This window comes from Lissotriton vulgaris, chromosome 3_1 (assembly GCF_964263255.1).
Source record: "Lissotriton vulgaris chromosome 3_1, aLisVul1.2, whole genome shotgun sequence".
In the NCBI taxonomy this organism is placed as follows: domain Eukaryota; kingdom Metazoa; phylum Chordata; class Amphibia; order Caudata; family Salamandridae; genus Lissotriton; species Lissotriton vulgaris.
Genome location: NC_141689.1, coordinates 450,153,368 through 450,171,429, shown reverse-complemented (window position 1 = coordinate 450,171,429; position 18,062 = coordinate 450,153,368). Strand labels below are relative to the sequence as shown.

General features: G+C 42.9%; 1 protein-coding gene across 5 annotated transcripts in view; it reads right to left on the bottom strand.

The window, feature by feature from the left end:
- KIF2A (kinesin family member 2A) overlaps positions 1–18,062 on the bottom strand; it is a 525,241-nt gene that overhangs the window by 289,739 nt on the left and 217,440 nt on the right. For all 5 annotated transcript variants that reach the window (XM_086960677.1, XM_086960679.1, XM_086960678.1 and 2 more), the window contains exons 8-9: positions 7,680–7,734; positions 7,150–7,312 (exon numbers count right to left, since the gene is read on the bottom strand). In XM_086960677.1, coding sequence (XP_086816803.1) covers positions 7,150–7,312; positions 7,680–7,734 — 218 coding nt within the window. The remainder of the gene's footprint in view (positions 1–7,149; positions 7,313–7,679; positions 7,735–18,062) is intronic.

Sequence of the window (18,062 nt, the reverse complement as noted above, 5' to 3'; positions counted from 1 at the left end):
ACACGACTTTCCTTCTACACCCCCCCTCGCCAGCTTCGATCTTCCAACCAAGCCCTTGCTACCATTCCTCGCATCAATAAAACCACCATGGGAGGTAGATCCTTCTCCTACCTCGCAGCTAAAACCTGGAACTCACTCCCCACCCACCTACGTCTCACACAGAACCACCTAGCATTCAGAAAGCTACTTAAAACCTGGATATTCGACAAATAACTCCCTTCCCCTCCTCAAGCGCCTTGAGACCCTCTGGGTATGTAGCGCGCTATATAAATTTCCGACTTGACTTGACTTGACATTCACCCTAGTACAGCGATCTGAGCCTAAATACATTGTTTTTTTTGCTCACCATGCCATTCCAGTTAGGACCCAGCCATTCGCAAATCAGTCTTGACCCTGCGCCAACTGGGCAGCCCGGACTGCCAGGCCAGGTTCTACCTGGACTGGAAACCAGCATCTTAGGACCGGTTTCGGGTTTCTCCCCTCATCAGCCAGGATAGCTTGACTCCTTAGGAGGCTGGCTTAGTATATGGTGCACACTTCTTTTAAGTGATGCACCTTGCACTAATCCAGGCACCCAATATGGCGATTTTAGTGGTCTTTGATAACCATAGAACGCTCTCAAAGTGGTAGCTGTGGAGAGCAGCCTTCACTTTTATCTTGAAGGAGTATTAAGCAGCTTGTTTTACCAGTTTTATTGTATAGTGTAGGTTAAAAGAAAAGGAACCACCCAGTGTTTATTTAAAAATACTTATATTTATTACACAACACTCAATAACAAATTGGTATACCGCCTACCCGGAGATATCCACACAATACACAAAAATACTTCAATTGCAATCAGGTAAGTAGCACAAAATTCAGTGGTCTCCAGGGGGAGACCAAACCATATCCTAAAAAAAGGGGAATGCGAACTGCATAGGAGGATGGGACTTGGACCAAAAGACAGAGAGGAGCCAGGGACACAAGGAACCAGAAGTACCCAGAAACCCCAAGGAGGCTGTGCGCAAAATGATAACACAGTTGTGTGACAAATGGAAGCCAATGGAGAAGTTGCGGTTGCAGTTTTGCAGAAGGAGGACCCTTCCCAGCAGATCCTGAAGATGTCCCTTGGGAGACACAAGGTTGCAGAGCCACCCCACCCGTGGATGCCCTGGGAACCAGGTTACCGACACTAGGGAAGCCAGGTGTCTATATAGGGGTGAAGAGATGTCGTAAAACTCCGTAGACCACAATGGAAGACTAGGAAAAAAATGCCTCTGGAGAAGAAGCATGATGGAATCCAAGGGTGGTAATGAAGAACCTGCAAGCAGATTGGACAGAGAGTATGTCACTAGGGGGCACGATAACAAATGCCCACCGATGTCTGGCGGTTCAGAGACGACTGTGACCTTGTGAGGACCAGGCAATGCGGAGGAAGACCAGGAGTCGTGCACGAGCTGTCCCATGTCGGATGTCGGTGACTAGGTGGTCGGTGCAACTGGCATGTAGAAAAAAAAATACGGAGCAATGTTGGGACCAGCAAAGTCCATGGTAATTAGCAACAGCAGGAGCGTCAGAGCAGGCCCTTAGCAAGCAGGGGAACCCACTGAAGCAGTAGAAGACCCTCAGGAGGACCCACAGGCCAAAGGCACAGGTGTCGAAAGAGGACCTAGGGCAGCTCACCAAGAACAAAAGCCCACGGTACAGTGAAGACGTGAGCCTGGATGGAAGAGATGCTGGAGCTTCGTGTAGCCCGAAGATCTCTGGAGTGCAGAGCAAACAAGCCTTGGAGACGGCAAGTCGATGCGGTGCACAGTGGTTTCAACGAGGGATACTGCCCACAAAATTGCAGAGAACAGATCTGGCCTTGAGGGAGTTGCCGTACCAACATCCGTTTTGCTGAGCCTCGTGAAGTCCGAAAGGCGACAGGAGCAGCAGTCGGGTCAACTTTTTTATGGTGCATTCAGATGAAGCGGAGAGATTCCTTCACTCCAAGGGAGATTACTTCAGGCATCCTTGACACCAACAGGTCTGTTAAAACATGGAAGAGACACAGATGACGAAGAAGAACAGCAAGACCAGGAGCAGCAGGAGTCCTTGGTGCACTCTAGGTTCCAGGCAAAGTTCAAGTATCCAGACGGTCAAAGAGTGACGTGGTTTTAGTCATGAGTCTTGTCCTATGACGAATCTGACCACCCACCCACAGGCAAGCCCTTAAGAAACCCAAGGAAAGGGTTTTGAACAACTTTGGGGTTCCTCCCAGAGGGGGTGGAAAGAGGGGAGGACACTCACAGGTCCTTTGTCCAGTTTCGCACAAGAGCGAGAGCCAAGGGCTCCCTGAACTGGCTTAAACTGGAGTATGCCCTTCAAAGCAGTGTGGTGGCACTGGCAAGTGCCCCCAGCCCAATACCCTGTGACGGGAAACCTATTTTTTTACCTTCCACCTTCCCCCTTCTTGAGCTTGGATCAGCAGCAGGAGGGCAGAATCGGGTCTGTGGTCGGCACCAGCCCTAGCTTGCTGCCATGCCCTGATAGGCTGTTACCGGAGTACAGGGGGTACCTCAAGGGAGCCCTCAGTACATGGGATTATACTTCCAACACGGGAATCGGTGTTGGGGTATGATTCCAACATTTCCAAATAAAAGATTTTTTTAAACGATTTTCCCTACCTGTGATTGCATCATCTTATTGTTTTCTTTTTACATTTCTTTAACTGTCTTTGCCTGTGGTTGTTAACAGTTTAAAATTGTAGTTTTAACCAGCCAGTGATTGCATATTTTATCCCATGTTTTTGTGTTTAAACCTGTGGTTTTTCCTGCCTGCGACCGCTTCCATTTCACCTGTTGAATTGTGGGATTTGCAGTCCAAACTCAGTAGTTTTTTCCCTCTCATTCCCCGTGACTATCAGTTTTTCCCTCCAAATGTCTAAATTTGCTCTGTGCTAAAACCTGTATGTTAAGCAATGCACCCCCAGCTACCATTTTGTGTTAACAAGTCAGTAAAACCAGCCCCCCCGAGACAGCAGTAATCTGCTGCAAGCTGTTTAAACTGTGCTTAATAGGGACTGTGCACTTTGATTTTTGGCCAGGAGGGGAAGTAAAGTGTTATACAAATAGTGTTGTTAGAGGACAAGTTTGTTAGGGCCTTACCAAAGTGGATTGAGCCTGTCTGTCTCCTAGGAGATTTCTGAATAGAGGAGCAGCTTCCAACTCTCTGGCCAGCAAACCTTGTCGGGGGTAGCTGGGACCTTATATAGTCTGCTATTGTTTGGTACATGTGTACACTGATTGGTGGTTGTATCTGATGCTTCTATTGGATTAGGGTTAGTGTCCTCATTGGTTGGGTATTTGAGGGTTCTGATTGGTTGCTGGGTCTGTGATGCAATCAATGTGGGGTTGGGACAAGGGCTAAGGTTATGATTTCTATTGGAAGTAGAGACTAGGGTTTCCTGTGTTATTGGCTGTTGGGACTAGGGCTAGGGTTAGTCCTTTAATTGGAAATAGCGATTAGGGTTTCTGGTGTGATTGGTTGCTGGACTAGGTGTGGGACTAAGAGTAGGGTTAGGCTTTCTATTAGAAGTAGGGACTAGGGCTTCCTGTGCCATTGGTTGCTTGGACTAGGGTTGAGACTACTGGTAGGGCTAGGGCCTCTATTGGACGTAGGGATCAAGGTTTTTGAAACTGATTGGGTGCTTGGACTAGGGCTAAGATTGGCTGTAAGGTCCTGGTCTCCTATTGGTTCTAGATTTTAGGGCTAGTGTTGTGATTGGATAGTGTTAGGGCTAGGGCTCCCATTGGCTTAAGGGGTCACCTGACTACTAGGGCTATAAACGGCCAAAGCTTAGGGCGTCGAAGCTAAGGGTGGAGAGGACCAGGGTGAGTGCCTGTTTGAGCCTGTTCCAGACTGGTCGGGACCAGGGCCAGGTATGCTGCCCATTTTCCCATTCATTAATACCCACCCTATGTATTTGTCCCTCTGTATATAAGCAATTATTTTCTCTATAGATATGTGCCTATCGTTGTGTATTGCTATGTATAAACATGTACAATAATTGTGTTGTTATAAAAACATTTAAAAAAAAAGAAAATCATCTTTGGTCTAAATGTACTTGCTTCCATTGTGCATCTATGTACCTCCATGTACTTGGATCTGTGTGTCTGTTACTTTTCTCTGAAAAAAGCATATCCAATGCACTACCCTATTTCTCCTCCTGTACCTCTATCAATATATTTAAACTGCATATACTTACCTCCTTCATGCATCTATATACTTTCAATGTACTTTTGGATCTATATATTTATCACGTTCTTCTAATTTAGCATTTCCAATGCACTACCCTATTTCTCAGCCTATACCTCTCTCAACTTTAGAATACTGGCCCAAGTTTCTGACTCATCTCAAACTTCTTTCTACTACTCTTTTGAATTCACTACCCTATCTCTCACCGTATACATATATTATATCCTCTACACCCACTCTCATTTATCCCAAACCCCATACCACTACTATGTTCCCCAAAATAACCCTTTCTTGACTCTCTCCTACTCTACCCCTCCTTGCATCACCCAACACCTCTTTTACTATACTGATACTCAAAAACAAACCTTTCTAAACGCTTCCCTCTGACTCTTCCCCCAAACCCTTTTTACTTATCCAAAAGCCTCCTCCTACTACGACCTAAAAAAATAGAAATCCTTCACTCTATCCCTCCGCTATCCTTTTCAATCACCAGACTAACATGTTCAGTTCTCTAATTCCATATTCCACTATACTAATTCACCACTAATCCTTTATTGGTTCCAGAGTAGTGTACTACTCTCCAACAAAGCGTTTCAACACCTCATCAGGGTTACAAGCGCTATATAAAAGACAACCTTTTTTTATTTTTTACCCCTCCCAACCCTTCTCAATCCAAATAACTGACTAACATATCCACCAATCAAATTACTTCATATTTCACTATACTAATTATCAACACTAATCCTTTATTGGTTCCGGAGTAGCCTGCCACTCGCCAGAAAAGCACTTTAACACCCCATCAGGGGTAACAGGTGCTATATGAATGGAAACCTTCTTTCCCTGCTATCCTTCTCACTCCAAATAACTGACTAATATCCACCACTCAAATTACTTTCATATTTCACCATACTAATTCACCACTAATCCTTTATGGGTTTCCGGAGTAGCGTGCTACTCACCAAAAAAAGCCCTTTAACACCCCATCAGGGGTTAGAAGCGCTATATAAATACAAACCTTCTTTCCTCTTCTATCCTTCTGCTATCCTTCCGAATCCAAATAACTGACTAACATATACACCACTTAAAATGTACTTGCATGTTTCACTATACTAATTCAACACTAATCCTGTATGGGTCCCGGAGAAGCGCGCTACTCACCGAAAAAGCGATTTGACGCCTTCTCAGGGTTAGTAAGCACTATACAAATGCAATTACAATACAATATAATAACAAACATGACCGGGTTCGGTGCAACCACTATTCGGTTGAACATCTTGTAATAATTGAAGTCCACTATATGTATTAAAATGGCAGACTGCACTTACAATGCCTGGTGCATCAACTTCAGGGTTTGTAGGGGTATCCTGCTCATGCAGGGGCACCCTCACACTTCTAACCAAGCACCCTGCCCTCAGCACTGAAGAGGTTGCGAAAGTGTGAATTATAGGTTTTAAGTGTGGTGACCTTAGATATATCGAAAGAGGTGCAAGTACCAACTCACACAGATTGCAATGGCAGGCCTGTAGTCAGAGTTTAAGTGGACTCCCATGGGTGGCACAATACATGCTGCAGCCCATGGGAGATCCCTGGTGCACCTATACCCTGGGTACCTTAGTACCATATACTAGGAACTTACAAGGGTGCACCAGTAGCCAATTGTGGATGTAAAAAAGTACTTACCATGGTCAGTTTAGGGAGAAAGCTCAGTGAGTGAGGTACAGAGTAGCAGGATCCCAGTCAGACTAGGTCTAAAACATACGGACACCAAGCAAAAAGTGGGGGTAACCATGAAAGCAGATCCTACTTTCCTACAGGAACTTTACCTATGACTGAATTTAGCGTTTGCGGGCTGATGCCCAATGTAGCCAACTGCGATTGTGCAGCCTGAGCAGTCCTTGAAGGATTTAATGATAATGTTCGCCCAACGATCTGTCAAACACCTGTATAGTGTTACTACATTTTTATATAATTTATGCACTTTTGCGGTTATCAAATTATCAACATCAAGATGCGGTGTGTATCCGACTAAGGCTGGCCATGTTGCTCCCTCATCGCTAAGGGGATCTAGTCTAATGTCATCTGTTGTGTGTGGTAAGGCAAATAATTTCCGTGTTCTTGGTATGTGATATTTCTTCCCAGGAGGTGTAGTTTTTTACAGCTTCATCTTGTGTGTAGTTGTGAAATAGCCTTGTCACGTTGTCTGCTGCTTGGAATGTAACCCATGAATAGAATACTTCTGTCCATTATAGCAGATTCAAAGTGTGAACTGAAAATCAGCAGCACAGCTAACCTAAACAACTCGAATGTTAATGACTTCTCTAAGTCAAATGAACATTCCTGGAAGGTGTCTATTTATTACCCGATAACAAATCTGTATGCATGATACAATCCAACTACCTATTGTTTCCATTGATTACGAACACACAACACTTGCAGATTCTCATTATTAGTTTTATCCAAGTCATGTTTTTTCCTGTGCAGATTTGATGGAAGACGTTTTGAAGTGTTTACACCCCACCTTCTCCATTCCCTTACCTTCACTATGGGAAACTAGCATATCACAGCTGAACTGTTGTAGAAGACCATGGGAAAGTGATCCTTCAAAAATGACTTGGCATTAACATGCGATTAGTTCCACTTTTTTGTGCCTTGTTTAATTTCCTCTCTTTTTTTCCCATACATCAATGTAGCAGCATCACTCTTGCAAGCACTGGTTTTGCATCAAGATAAATATAAATATTTCTCTTTACCGATATGTTAGGATTTTGTTTTCCATTGTGTGTCGCAAATTTAACCCAGATGGAGTGAAAAAAAGTATTTCTAAACTAAGCATATGTTTCAACAGTAGTGGTATATCCCAGTCTTCTATAACAACAAAATTCATAAAGTAGAAAAGTAGGTCACCAGAAAATGAGCAACTACAGTGCATACCTGTAAACCATTTCATTGGGAGCCGTCTCATCAAAGGCATAGTCGAAGCGAAATGTTTGGTTTTCTAAGTACCTAGTTAAATCAACCTTTTGCTTTGGCTCATGTACCATCACCACATCTTTACTAGGGATTGTAATTACATCCAGGTCTTTCATTGTGTTTTCTAAAAAATAAATAATAACAAAAAAACAATATTGTACATTATTATTTGAGAAGTCCAACACGTAAACAGCTCTTATTAAGCTTTGGGCTAGCAGCTATCAATTTACTTCTTAATAGAGTCTAACATCCGTCAGCTGTAGGAATACATTTTTTTTTTTACTTTAATAACGTTTAGCCAACATTGATGTCATGGTAAATTTGAAAGCCAGGCTACAAAGTGAAGCTTCTTCGCCTCCTATTACATTTTTTGGGTTCCTCTGTTCCGTGCTGCCTGTCCCCCTCATTCCTCTAGGGAAATTTTGGGATAGCACAAAACGTTTCAAAAACATCAATGGCAATGTAAAAACAAAGAACTTAAAGTAGTATACCTTTTTTATTGAGAGGTCGTTTTCTAACGCAAACACATATTCGGTGTTCATCAATCTAGAAAGAAATCAAATAAGTCAGATGGAATCTAAGACGCATGAAAACAAAATTAACCATAGGGCTTCTCAAAAGAAAATAAATATTGCAAAAAACATCATGTCTCTTCATTAAGGTAATAAACCCTGAACATTCATGATCCTGAAACAAAAAAAAAATCTCTTCAAGTGAAGCCAAAAACTATAAGGAAGTAAAACCAATGTTTTCTTTCGGTTACTGACCTTTTAATAAAAATCGAGAAGCCGAGGAAGATCACAGTTGCAGCATTAAGCACAAAGACTGATCTGGAGGACTTTGACGAGGAAGAAGTTGGCTGAGAGGTGATGTCTGGCCACATGGTGAAACAGGATGCAGCTGTTGAGGTACATTGGGTCTCGGTTGTGTAGTACTTTGTAGGTGTGTGTGAGGAAATTAAAGAGGACATTTGTGTATTGGGAGCCAGTGGAAGTCATTGAGGTGTTTGGAAATGCGCATGTGGTGTGGTAGTCTGAGAGTGAGACTTACTGCTAAGTTCTATATGACTTGAGGCCTTTAAGGGAGTCGGGAGGTGATGCCAACGTAAAGGACATTTTCATAGTCCAGTCTGCTGGTGAAGAAAGCTTGCGTGACAAACCTTCGGATGTCCAGTGAGAGACATTTGAAAACTTTCTGTAGCTTGAGGGTGTTATAGCAGGTCAATGCAAACGTGTTAACTTGGTTGGTTATCAAGTTTTGGTTATCAGGTTTTAGTTGTCAATTACAAATCCTAGGTTCCTTGCTGAGTTGGTCCTAACTCTGTGGGCCACCAGCCCCAAGACCAGAGGAAGGTGTAGTTTCCAAAAAGGACCAATTCAGTTTTATCACTGTCAAGTTTCAAGCAGCTGATTCTCATCCAGTCGAGACCTCAGACATGCTGATGATGAAGTTTGCTAGAGTGTTTGAGGTGTCCTCGGTTAGGGAGAGCATGAGCTGCATGTCACCAGCATATGAGAGGATGCGGACTCCACATAAGTGGATTATGTGGGCAAGAGCAGTCATATATATGCAGAAAAGTGTGGGGCACAGCGAGGATCCTTGATTGATCCGGATTGAGAAGGGCCCACAAGGTGGTTGGCGTGGAGGTGGTCGGCTTGTCAAGCAATGATGAGCTTCTCAATGACTTTGCCTGGGTAGGGGATGATGGACATTGGGTCTGTAGTTGGCTAATGTCATGTGGTCTGGCGAGGAATTCTTCAGTAGGGGTAGAAAGGTGAGGTATTTCCAAGAGTACGGGAAGGTGAGGATGGAGAGAGTCGCTGAGAATGGGCACAAGGGCTGTTCAGATTGGCTCAATTCGTTTGGTGAACATGAAGTATGGGCAAGGATCCGAAGAGGTTCCAGAGTTTATAGAGCGGTTGGTGTTAGCGGTTTCTGAAGTGACTGAGGGTTGGTCAGCAGGTTGAGTGGATTACAGGGTGTTCTTGTCTGAGGAGAGGGAGGTTGTAGGGGGGTTCGAAGGTAGATGGGTTTCACTGGGGTGGTAATGTTGTAGACTATGTTGATATTTTGTTGGTGAAGTAGTGGGAGAGTTGGGAGCAGAATTCTTGGGACGGGGTGATTGGCTTGGAGCTGGCAAAAGCGGATTTGAATTACTTCCCTATCGCAAAGACTTCCTACGGGGTGTTGGAGCTGTTTTGGATCTGATTAATGAGGGCTAAGTGTTTGGTAGTTCTAATTCGTTGATGCAAAATCTGAAGAGTGTGCGTGTGTGTGTGCATGTGTGCATATGAGCATGCGGGGTCACCTACATTCCTTTTGCTAGCGTTGACGCTTGACAAGTCGGAGGTCTTTTGTATATTATCTTTCTTGTATCTTGGCCCAGGAGGTGGTTTTAAGAGGAGCAAGAGAGTCTGCACAGGTGGTGATCCATGTGTTTGTTGCGGAACAAGTGAGGTTATCGTGACTGAAGCTTGGTGATCCAAACATCTTCGGAGTTCTTGTTCCAATTGTACCAGGAGGTCTGATTGTGAGTGGCTCTAGACTGGTTAAGTAGATGTGGGCGAAAACTGATAACGGATTGGTCGGTCCAGGTGAGAGGGGTGGGCTGGTCCATCTGTGTGGGTGGGGTCATTTACTTGTTCAGCAATTCCTAGTTTACTCCGGTAATTCAGGAGATTGGTGGCGTCAGTCTGGTCATTTAGGTATATGTTTAGGACGCTGAGAATAAATTCAAGTGCCAGAGGGTAATGTGGTCCGTGAGTGTGGAGCTTAAGTTGGACCCCAGTCTGGGGGACTGGCAGAGTACGGTCCCTCCCAGGGTCGTGGTCCTCAACTGATTTGATGGCCAAGTATTCTGGATCAGTGGTGTTAGCGGAGGCGATTTAGCAGTTCTTTATCCAAGTAGATGACAGCAAGTCCTCTTCTAGGTTTGTTTGTCCCATCTAGTATTGTGTTCTTGTAGCTGTAGGGGAATGGGAGCAAGTAGAGGACCATTGGAATGACTGGTGCGGATGCTGGATTAGACCAGGCATCTGTGAGAAACTGTAGGCCGAAGCAGAGGTCGCAAAGGAAGTTTCAAGTTTCTATTGAAACTTTGGTGAGTGAGCAGGTGTTTAAGGAGTAGGTGGGTGAGGGTGGTGTATGTGTTGTGTATAGGTTGTCAAGCTGTGTGAAGTTGTGTGTAAACAATGGGTGGTGGTAGTGGGTGTGCAAGGGCCGGGGGAGCACTCAAGAAGCAGCAGGAGGCACAGACGAATGCACCTTTGTTTGTGTGGGGGAGGAATGGAAGCAGAGCGGGTAGAGGTGTACCGGGTTCATGGCAAGTAGCTTCTCTGGCAACCATGAATGGCTGGCAAAGCTGGGTTCTAGGCTCTGGTTGAGGATGGGCGCAGATGAGATTGCCTTTGGCATGGCAGTGACGTATCCATGCTACTGCCATCAGTAAGAAGGTTCAGGAGTAGGGCTAGCACAGTGTGGGAAAAGTAGGCGAGAGCAGTTGCAAGAGGAGAGAAAACAGGAGAAAGAGGAGCGGGTAAGTGTAATAGCATAAAAAAGGGAGAGGAAAGCAAAGCAAGGGTGGGCGAGAAAGAGACAACCCAAACAAAAGTTATAAGATAGCGAAAACAGGGCAAACGTTACAAAAATAATAACCGTAAAGGGGCAAAAGTTTAAAAAAAGATGAAATGGGCAAAAGCAAAAAAGAGCTGGAAGGAACAAAAGTAAACAAAAAAAAAGCAGACGGCAAAAATTAAGAAAAAAAAAGTGAAACCAGGGAATAAGAGGAAAAGAGGGAAAAGGCGTTAAAAACGAGAGACAAAAGTGAAAGATTAAAGTAAAGCAAAAGCGCAAGAAGTCAGGGGAGGACAGAAGGCAAAGTATGTTAAGAATATAAAGAGAGCGAAGCAAGCAGAGGGCCAAAAAGGCCGGGCCAGGCCTGGTCAGAGGACCGGGCACTTCCAAGCAGGTAAGGCAGTCAGGCATTACCAATGAAATAAGCCTGCAAAATGTGACTGTCATGTAGTTCCCACTAATCTGTAGGACCGGCATGTTTGTGGACAACAAACTTTGGGTGAGGTGCCTAGACTGATTCCATGCACCCCCACAGTATATGTTGGCCTAGAGACCAGAAAGCTCACAGTGCTGCCACAAGCCCCCCTAACCTAAATAGGAAGCAAATGGTTTCTGGCAACCACTGAACAGGACAACCCTGACCCATCGGGGATCGTGGTACAGATCTAGAAACCCTTTTGCTCAGTCACTCGTGCGCTCTTGTTCTGAGAGAAATATACAGAGAATACACAAGACGCTCTTCAATATATTTATTTAACCAACGTTATTCTTGTAGAGAATACATGTGCTGCGATAGTAGACTGAAGCATATGAAGTGATTACAAGCACAAAAATAGTAAATAGTCTGTTTAGTTCCACCATGGTGCTAAAACAGTGTATATATGCTGCCATTTGAAAACAAGTTAATGATTAGGCGTACTCCTATTATGCAATCCCTACCCTATGTGTTTCTAGGGTGTGTGTGTGTGCTTAGCCAAAAAAAACCCAACCTCATTACCTGGCGGGACAGAATGTAGGACTCACGTCTTGATCATAAACTTGACCCTCACAGAGATTTTCAAGAGGTGCTTGGAGAAGCATCAGCATGCAGGGACCTCTTGATCTCAGCAGAAGTGTCTCCTCTGCCTAACCCCTGAAAATGCTTTCCTGATAGCCCTGTCGCCTCGTGGACGGTATAGAACGACATTGTAAACAGTGTGCAAAGGCCTTGTTCTCTGTGTTCGGTGCATCATGATAATGTTGCGCAACGTGTATAAGCAAAGCAGTTTCAGAGAAACAAATCCAATATCGTCATACACTTGAATTTGTGCAAAAAGTGATCGTAAAATGTTATTGTGCAGAAACCTAAACCATGCATATAACATGACAAGACCAATGGCATTCATAAGGCAGTAAGAACCTCAAAGAAAATTAGGGTAAGCACAGATTCTTGGCATGTAGGGCTGTAGATTCACATGCTTTGCTGCCAACAAATTCTGGGTCTGGAAGTTTGCAAGTTGTTTTTCTTTGAAGAAGTCTTTCCAGTCACGAGGACGGGGGCGACTCCTTTCGGTGATAGTGCGCATGGGCATCGACTGTTTTCCGGCAGAGGGCGAGAATGGAGTTATTAACCCCTTGCATGCTGATGACGGCCCCCATCCATCATGCACTACGGCGCTCGTGTGCTGATGAATTCTGGGGGCCGTCATAAACCCGCCCACTTGTGATTTTGCGGCACAGGTGCAGAATCGCGGCTGCATGCAAGGGGTTAAAGGTAGAATAGAGATGCCCATGCGTATTTATGTGAAATAAGAAAGATCTGCAACAGGTATAGGTAACCAGGGAGGCGGGTGGGTGTGTGTGAATTTACAGCTCTACATGCCAAGAACAGATGCTTACTGGGAAAGTAACATTTTCCATTCGAGGCATGTGAGTTGTAGATCACATGCTTTGTATAAACTATACAGAAGTATTCTCCCAAAGCGGTGGCTAACCTCTAGCCGTTGCAGTTGTTTGAAAAAGTGTTTTAAGAACTACCTAGCTTGTTGCCTTGCTAGCACATCTACACAATAGTGTTTGGTGAAATTGTGCGGTGTAGACCATGTTAGTACCTGACAGATGTCAGCTAATGGAAAATTCCCCAAGAAGGGCATAGTAGCTCCTATTTTGAGGATGGAATGCGCTCTGGTGGTAATGGCAATGTTCTTTTTGCTTTTGTAGAACCGGTTTGTATACATTTAACAATCCATCTTGCAATACCCGATTAAGAAATGGGATTGTCTTTGCGTGGTGGAGAAAAAGCAGCAAAGAGCTGCTTTATTTTACGAAAATCTTTGTTCTTTCCACATAGTATATTAGAACTCTTCTAACATCACGTGCGTGTAGAGCTCGTTCTGCTACAGAATCAGGTTGAGGAAAGAACACAGGTAACTCAACTGATTGATTGATGTGAAAAGCAGAAACCACTTTTGGAAGAAATCTGGGACTGGTTCGAAGAACCACCTTGTCTTTGTGAAGTTGAAAGAAAGGCTCTTGTATAGTTAGTGCCTGGAGTTCACTAACTTTCCTTAAGGAAGCGATGGCAATAAGAAAAGCAACCTTCCTTGAGAGAAATTGTAGTCGACACCTGTGCATTCGTTCCAAAGGTGGTCCCATTAGCCTTTAAGGACTGTTCAAGTTCCATACTGATGCAGGTGGAGCTCTTGGTGGTATTACTTTTTTTAGACACTCCATAAAGGCTTTAATCACTGGTACTCTGAATAGAGATAAGTGTTGTCTGTTTTGTAAATATGCAGCTACTACTGCTAAATGCAATCAAACTGATGTATAAGGTAATCCAGATTGTAAGTGTAATAGATAATAGATGATATTTTGTACTGAAGCATTAAGGGGATTGATATTGTTACAATATATAACAAAACGTTTCCACTTTACTGCATAACATACCCTAGTAGTAGGTTTCCCAGCCTCCTTTAGAATATTCATACAGTCTGGTGGTAAAGATTAGTTACTTACCTGTAATCCTAGTTCTCTTCCAGGGGTATCCTCATCAAAGTCATAAGCACTAGAATATTCCCGTCCACGCGCGGGACCCCGGAAACACAATCATATATGTGCCCCACATATACACATATATATACATATACACACACACATATATATATATATACATACATACACACACACACATATACACACATACATATACATTATATATACACACCCTATATATATACACATATATATATATATATATACACATACATACATATATATATATATATATATATATATATATATATATATATATATATATATATATATATATCAAATCAACGCTCAGAGTTTGTCCCAAACTTGAAAACGCACACCAACTCCCACTAATCACGGGTAAAAACAGAGGCAGCATGCGGCAAGTTGCAGCGGCATTAGAGTCTTCCTGTCTGCTCAGTTCTTAACGCCTGACGCGTTTCGGTGCTTCCGCACTTCATCAGAGGCGTGGTCATCACACTTCACATGCCTCTATATATCTCGCTCAAGGTTTCCAATCTTTCACTCCGATAGAAACCACGCACTCCGGGGATGATTCTCCAAGTTAAGCTTTATTTTGTTCGCAACAGACGCGTTTCGGCGCTCCGCCTTCCTCAATGTTACAAACATTGTGAGGGGACGCCATGTTTTATTGCTGACGTCCACCTAACTTTCATAATGAAAACAAACAAGGGACTCAATTCTGTCACCATATTGGTTGTGTGCTCATATCGAGATTTACATTTAAGTCATACTTTTCATTTGAACACTTTAACTATATTTTGTTAAAAGCGTTGTTATCCAAAGTGTTGTCCTTCGCTTTGAAATGATATTAGTTACAATATTTCTACCTTATTTTCAAGTGTCCACAAAATACATGGTGTTGCCGTGTATCGGCTGTAATAATGATAAAATGCTGCCAAAGTTTGGCGAGGTTATGGTCAGTGTATCAGAAGACATCTTCCGACATTCCACAATCAATGGTTAATTACGTATATCGGTTTGTTTATGCTGATTGTGGCCACTGACCGTATCGGCGCCATTTTGGTAGTTTTTACCTCATTTTCTATCGCTTTCTAATAGAAGTATACTTTGGCATATTTAATATGTACCAAGAACAAATTTATACAGCAGTGTATCGGCCCCACCAGATTTTCATGACAAAGTAAATCTCCTTTGGTTCATTAAGCCGTGGATCGGCCATTATCCCTTGTCAAAATTTGTTTCCACATAATACATTCATTATAATATACAATTAGTTTGGGGTTTGCTCATAATCAGATCTCGTAATTAAAGCTCTTAGTTATTGCAATCCAAAATTCATTAGCATTTTGGTCAACGAAATACTGAAAATTTCAAAGAGTTCCAAAAAGTTCATAGTTTTCTGCTAAAGTTCATGAAGTACGATTCAAAATTACATAAATAAACAAAACAAATCAACATCATTGTAGTTAACTTCTCATTCGTGCTGCACATTATCAAGTTGCTAGTATTATTAACAAGACATCATGGGTAACGGTCTCATTATTATGGTCAGTATTTTTTAGTTCTTGTTCAAAAACCAATATGTGATGCTAATTCCTCTCCTGCATTAAGTCCCTTGGGATGTTTCGTCATCAGGTCTATTATATAATGAGATTCTAACCTCCTTAGTTTGTGTAACCTGTCTCCCCCTCTGATACTGTCTACAATGTGATCCAATCCAAAATACTGCAGCTTATTTCTGTTGCTGGAGTGTTTGTCTTGGAAATGGCGCGCTACAGGGTACGCCTGAACATTTTTATTGATTGCTCTTAAATGTTCCAAGATGATCAATTTCAGTGGTTTAATGGTACTTCCAATATATGAAAGTCCACATGGGCATTTAAGACAATATACAGCATATGGGGTGCTGCAAGTGAGGTATTTGTTAATGTTTTTCGTTATTCCTGTTCCTGGTATCTCATAACTTTTAACTCTTTTACTGTGCGCACAGGCTTTACATTTGTGACATGGATGAAAGCCTTTCAAATCAACCAGGGCATTGGGTTTTTTTCCCAGTTTTTTTAGATGACTTTGCACCAACATATCCTTAAGGGATCTTGATTTTTTGAAAGTCACTAATGGAAAAGCTGGAATGTCATCCTTGATGATACCATCAGTTTGCAGTATGTGCCAGTTTTTTCTAAGCATATGTTTTAAGTGGTTGGCTTCTGCGGAGTAGGGAGTTACCAGCCGGAACTTCCCTATCTCTGCTTTGCCGTCATCAGTAGTTTTATCTTTTGCTTGTAATAGGGTTCGCCTCGGTATCGCTCTTACTTTCTTTAATGCACTTTCCAGAGTGTCCCTGGCGTAACCTCATAGTTGAAATCTACTGATGCAATCCAGTGCTGCGGTTTCAAAACCCGAATCTCGGGGTACTGTTGCGCTTTAGCCTAAGCAGTTCCCCATAGGGGATGCTTTGTATCAAAGGGATAGGATGATTGATTGTTGCATATAATACAGAGTTACCTGCAGTACTTTTACGAAAGAGATGTTTCAATTTTCCCATCCATGATGAACACCTTTAAATCCAAGTACTCAACACCTGTATTGCTTATTGACCCAGTGAATCTGATATTCATATAATTGTTATCGAGGACATTGATATAGGCCGCAGTGGTTTCTTCTGAACCCTGCCAGATTATGAATAAGTCGTCTATATAACGACACCATTTTATCACTCTGCCCTTCTCTCCACCCGCCTCTAGCGACCTGGGCACCTGCTCCTCCCACCAGCCTACGAATAAATTTGCATAACTGGGTGAGAAGCAGGTGCCCATCGCTGTACCGGATGTCTGTCTGTAATAGTTCTCTTCAAACAGAAAAATGTTGTTCCTCAGACAGAATTTCACAAATGTTATCAGCATTAAGTTGTGTTCTAAAAACCTCAATTGTCTTTTGCGTAGATAATAACTGACTGCTTCAATGCCCTTGTCATGACTAATACATGTGTACAGGCTAGTTATATCCAATACCAACAGCCTATAACTTGAGTCCCATTCTACATTGTCAATTTTTGACAAAAAGTCCTTTGTGTCCTTTATGTAGGAGTCCAGTTCCTGTACCAGAGGAGTGAGAAAGTGATCAATGAAGGTTGAGAGATGTTCAGTTAAGCTATTCTGGGATGAAATGATGGGTCTCCCAGGGGGATCAATGCTGTTTTTATGTATTTTGGGAATGTGGTAAAAAGTTGGTGTTATTGGGTTTTCACTTCTCAGAAATAGATACTCCTCTTTCACCAGCATGTTTTTACGATACCAATTGTGGATTAGTCCATCATATTGCTGTATGCTCACCAGGTATTTCTCGTTTGTTGATAATTCATGGTATCTTTCATCTGACAATTGTTTATAGGCCTCCTTACAATAGTTCTCCCGTGTCTGAATGACAACATTTCCACCTTTGTCAGAAGGCTTAATTACCACTTTTTTGCCCTGCATTAGATCAGTCACTGCTTTTCTCTCATCCACATTGATGCTATTATTGCTGTTTCCGACTTGATGCCTTGATTTCCTTGCTCTGTATTTTATTAAGTCGTTTATCATGGCCTCCAAGAAAACATCAATTGCATCCTGTGTTAGCTGGGGATTGAAGTGAGATCTCGGTCTGTAGCCACTGTCTTCCCTTTCCTGTTCAATACCCATTGTTGCTGCTCTTGTTGTCGCTTCATCTGTGGCTATCGGGAGTGGACTTCGATATTCTTCCATGGCTAGTCCTTGTAATACTTCTACCGCCGCTAGATCTCGTCCTCTTAGTACATCGGTAACTGTGGCTCTCATTGGTGTCCCAATTGCGATTTTTAAGTTTGATTTTGTTTTGAAATATTTGTGTAGTTTTAGTTTTCGGACAAAGTTAAACAGGTCTATGCGTGTTTGCGTATATTCTAGGTGGCTAGTTGGACAAAAAGGTGAGTCCTAGACTTAGTACTTTTTTCTCACTGGCAGTTAAAACTCTGGGTGTTAGGTATATAATTGTAATGTTCTCTGTTCTTTTCATTTGTTGTCTTGCTTGTTCCGCTTCACCCAGTTCGATCTCTTGGGTCTTCCACGTCCTCTTCCTCTTGTTGCCCCCACCTCCTCTCCTGGTTTTTCTTCGTTTCATTCTGGGGGTTTGTTCTTGCCACCCCGTAACCATGCCTGTTTGATAACTTGAAACTCGTCCTGAAAAGGTGTCCTTGTGGTCGTCTGTACTTGGTCTCTTTCCCTTATTGTTTCGTCTGCAGATTCATTCTCCGTGGCGCTTGATTCAGAGGTTTCTGCCACCCGTGCCGG